Source organism: Salvelinus sp. IW2-2015, linkage group LG18, assembly GCF_002910315.2.
Source record: "Salvelinus sp. IW2-2015 linkage group LG18, ASM291031v2, whole genome shotgun sequence".
Lineage (NCBI taxonomy): Eukaryota > Metazoa > Chordata > Actinopteri > Salmoniformes > Salmonidae > Salvelinus > Salvelinus sp. IW2-2015.
In genome coordinates this window covers 25269251-25273165 of record NC_036858.1, presented here as the reverse complement: position 1 = coordinate 25273165, position 3915 = coordinate 25269251, and the positions used below count along the sequence as shown (strand labels likewise).

At 41.3% G+C, this 3915-nt stretch overlaps 1 protein-coding gene across 2 annotated transcripts in view; it reads left to right on the top strand.

Annotated features, from left to right (window-relative positions):
- LOC112067820 (NLR family CARD domain-containing protein 3-like) overlaps positions 1-3915 on the top strand; it is a 63290-nt gene continuing 59375 nt past the window's right edge. For both annotated transcript variants that reach the window (XM_070448394.1, XM_070448393.1), the window contains exons 1-2: positions 1-100; positions 408-524. In XM_070448394.1, coding sequence (XP_070304495.1) covers positions 18-100; positions 408-524 — 200 coding nt within the window. In that variant the 5' untranslated portion in view covers positions 1-17. The remainder of the gene's footprint in view (positions 101-407; positions 525-3915) is intronic.

Sequence of the window (3915 nt, the reverse complement as noted above, 5' to 3'; positions counted from 1 at the left end):
GGGGTCAGTGCTGTTAAATGAGTCTCTCTGGGAAGAGAGAGGAGGGAGGCCCTGCCTCTAAAATGAGACTCTCTGGGGAACATGACAAAAAAACTAAGAGGTGAGCTGACAATATTGTTTAAGAATGTATATTCTAAAACGTTTTTAAATCAGAACATATTGCTTATTTGTACATTCTATATAACTGTTGTAGATTTTGTTTTGTTTTGGTTTTGATCCATTTTCTTTATCAAGTCAGGCTTTTTGAAGTGTAAATTACTCACTTTAGAAGCCTTTATAAAGACTTGAAGTAATTTAATAGTTTCTATAAACAATCAAATATAATTTACTAACAAACTCTTCTTATGTTGCCCCATCTGAGCTCAGAGTAGATGAGAGATGTAATGTTTGTCTCTGTTGTGTTGAAGCGCAATCAAGCAGGAGAGACCAGCCTCCCCTGTTCCCAGCTGTGTGTCCATGAAGAGTGACCAGTCTATGGGTCAAATTATAAACTTTAGAGAGGGAGACTTTTCTACTGAACAAAGGTAAGAAGAACTCATGGGTCATGGTCAGTGAGTTAAACAACACTGTCTCTAGTCATTTCTCCTCTCCCATTTTCCCATTTCAATTTGTTGTTTTCATAATCCATAGGCTAATCATTTTTTCCATTTTCACAGTCCTAAAACAATATTAAACAAACACAACGTTCCCTCCCTGTGTGTGTGTGTGTGCACTCCCTGGATGAGGAGAAGTAATCTCTATCCTGATTGTCTAGTCACTTTTACCTCTTCCCTACATGTACATATTACCTATATTATAGCCTCATTATTATCTCAACTACCTGGTACCCCTGCACATTGACTCAGTACTGGTACTCCTTATAGTCTCATTATTACCTCAACTACCTGGTTCCACTGCACATTGACTCAGTACTGGTACTCCTTATAGCTATTTAGTCTCATTATTACCCTCAACTCCTGGGTACCCACTGCAATTGACTCAGTACTGGTACTCTTATAGTTCTCATTATTACCTCAACTACCTGGTACCCCTGCACATTGACTCAGTACTGGTCTCCTTATAGTCTCATTATTACCTCAAACTACTTGGTACCCCTGCACCATTGACTCAGTCGCTGGTACTCCGCTGTATAGGTTCTCATTATTACCTCAGCTACCTGGTACCACTGCACATTGACTCAGTACTGGTTACTCCTTATAACCTATTATTACCTCAACTACCTGGTACCCCTGCACATTGACTCAGTACTGGTAACTCCTTATAGTCTCATTATTACCTCAACGTACCTGTACCCTGCACATTGACCAGTACGGTACTCCTTATAACCTCATTATTACCTCAACTTACCTGGTACCCTGCACATTGACTCTAGTACTGGGTACTTCCTTATAGTCTCAGTTTAACCTCAAACTACCCTGAGGAATACCACTGCACATTGGTGACATCATTACTGGTACTCCGAATTTAGTCTCCATTTACCTCAACTACTCGGAAGACCACTGCACAATGACCATAACTAGTAACTCTTATGAACTATTATTACCTCCAACTAGCAGATACCTGCACAATGACTCAGTAACTGGTACTCCTATAGGTCTCATAATTACCTTCATACTTGGACCCTGCACATTGGATCTCGTACTTGGTACTCCTATAGTCTCATTTATTACCTCAACTACCTTGTACACTGCACATTGACTCAATACTGGACTCCTATATAACCTCATTATACCCAACTACCTAGCCCCTGCACAATATGATCAGTAGCTGGTACTCCGTACTGTCTCATTACATTACCTCAACACCTGTTGCCACTGCACATTGACTCAACAGTACTGGTACCTCCTCTATACCTATCAATTAAATTTAACCTCAATCTAACCTGGTACCCCTGCGACAATTGACTCAGAACTGGTACTCCTTATAGTCTTCATTGATTACGACATCTAATACCGATACCGCCTGCACATTGACTCAAGTACTGGTACTCCTTATAGTCTCATTCATATACCTCGAAACACCTGTACCCTGCACATGACTCAGTGCTGGTCTCCTGATTATAGTCTCATTATACCTCATACCTGGTACCAAACTGCACATTTGGACTCGAAGTAACTGTACTCTTATAACCTCATAGTACCTTCAACTACTCTAAGGTACCCCTGACAAAGTCTCAACGTACTGTCTCCTTATAGTCTCTTATTCGTCACACTACCTTACCACTGCACTTGCTCAGTACTGGTACTCCTTTATCTCATTACCAAACTACCTGCTACCCGCTGCACATATGACTCAGCTACTGTTCTCCTATAGTCCTCATTATTACTCAACTACCTGGTTAACCCCTGCACATTGACTCAGTATGTGTACTCCTTATAAGCCTCATTATTACCTCAACTACCTGTGGCCCGTGCACATTGACTCGTACTGTTACTCCTTTTTAGTCTCATTATTAACCTCAACTTACCGGTACCCTGCACATTGACTCAGTATGGTACTCCTTATAGTCTCATTATTAACCCTCAACTACCTGGTTACCCACTGCACAATTGACTCAGTTACTCGTACTCCTTATAACGCTCATATTACCTCAACACTCTGACCCTGCACATTGACTCAGTACTGTACTCCTTATAGGCTTCATTATTACCTCAAATACCTGGTACCCCTGCACATTGACTCAGTACTGGTACTCCTTATAGTCTCATTATTACCTCAACTACCTGGTACCCCTGCACATAACTCATGCTAGGTACTTCCTTTAGTCTCATTATTACCTCAACTACCTGGTACCACTGCACATGACTCAGTACTGTTACTCCTTATATTACCTATATTACCTCAACTACTGGTACCCTGCACATTGACTCAGTACTGGTTCTCTTATGTCTCATTATTACCTCAACACCTGGTACCCCTGCACATTGACTCAGTACTGGTTACTCCTTATAACCTCAACTTACCTGGTACCCCTGCACATGACCAGTACTGGTACTCCTAAGTCTCATTATTACCTCAACTACCTGGTACCCCTGCACATTGACTCAAGACTGGTACTCCTTATAGTCTCATATTACCTCAACTACCTGTACCCTGCACATTACTCAGTCTGGTACTCCTTATAGTCTCATTATTACCTTCAACTACCTGGTACCACTGCACATTGACTCAGTACTGGTACTCCTTATAACTCATTATTACCTCAACTACCTGGTACCCCTGCACATTGATCAGTACTTAGTACTCCTTATATGTCTCATTATTACTCAACTACCTTGAGTACCCCGCCACATTGATCAGTACTAGGTACTCCTTATAGCCATATATCACTCAACTACCGTACCCTGCACACGATGACTCAGTACTGCGTACTCTATATAGCCTCATTATTACCCAACTACCTGGTACCCCTGCACCATTGACTCAAGATACTGGTACTCACTATATAGTCTCAATTTATACCTCAACACCTGGTACCCCTGCACATATGACTCAGTACTGTAACCCTTAGCCTCATTATTAACCACAACACCTACTGGTACCATGAACAATTGAAACTTCAGTACTGTACTTCCTGTATACCTCATTATACTCAACTACGCTGAGGATACCCCGACACATGATGCTCAGTACTGGTTCTCTTATAGTCTCATATTAACCTCAACTTACCTAGGTACCACTGCACAATTGACTCAGTACTCAGGTACTCCTTATACCTTAACTACGGGTACCCCTGCACATGACTCAGTACTGGTTCTCTTATAGTCTCTTATTAACCTTCAACTACCTGTACCCAATGCACATTACTCAAGTTACTGTCTCCTTATAGTCTCTTATGTACCTCAACTACCTGTACAACGCACATATGACACAGTACTGGTACTCCTTATAAACCCTCATTATTATCTCTTCTTT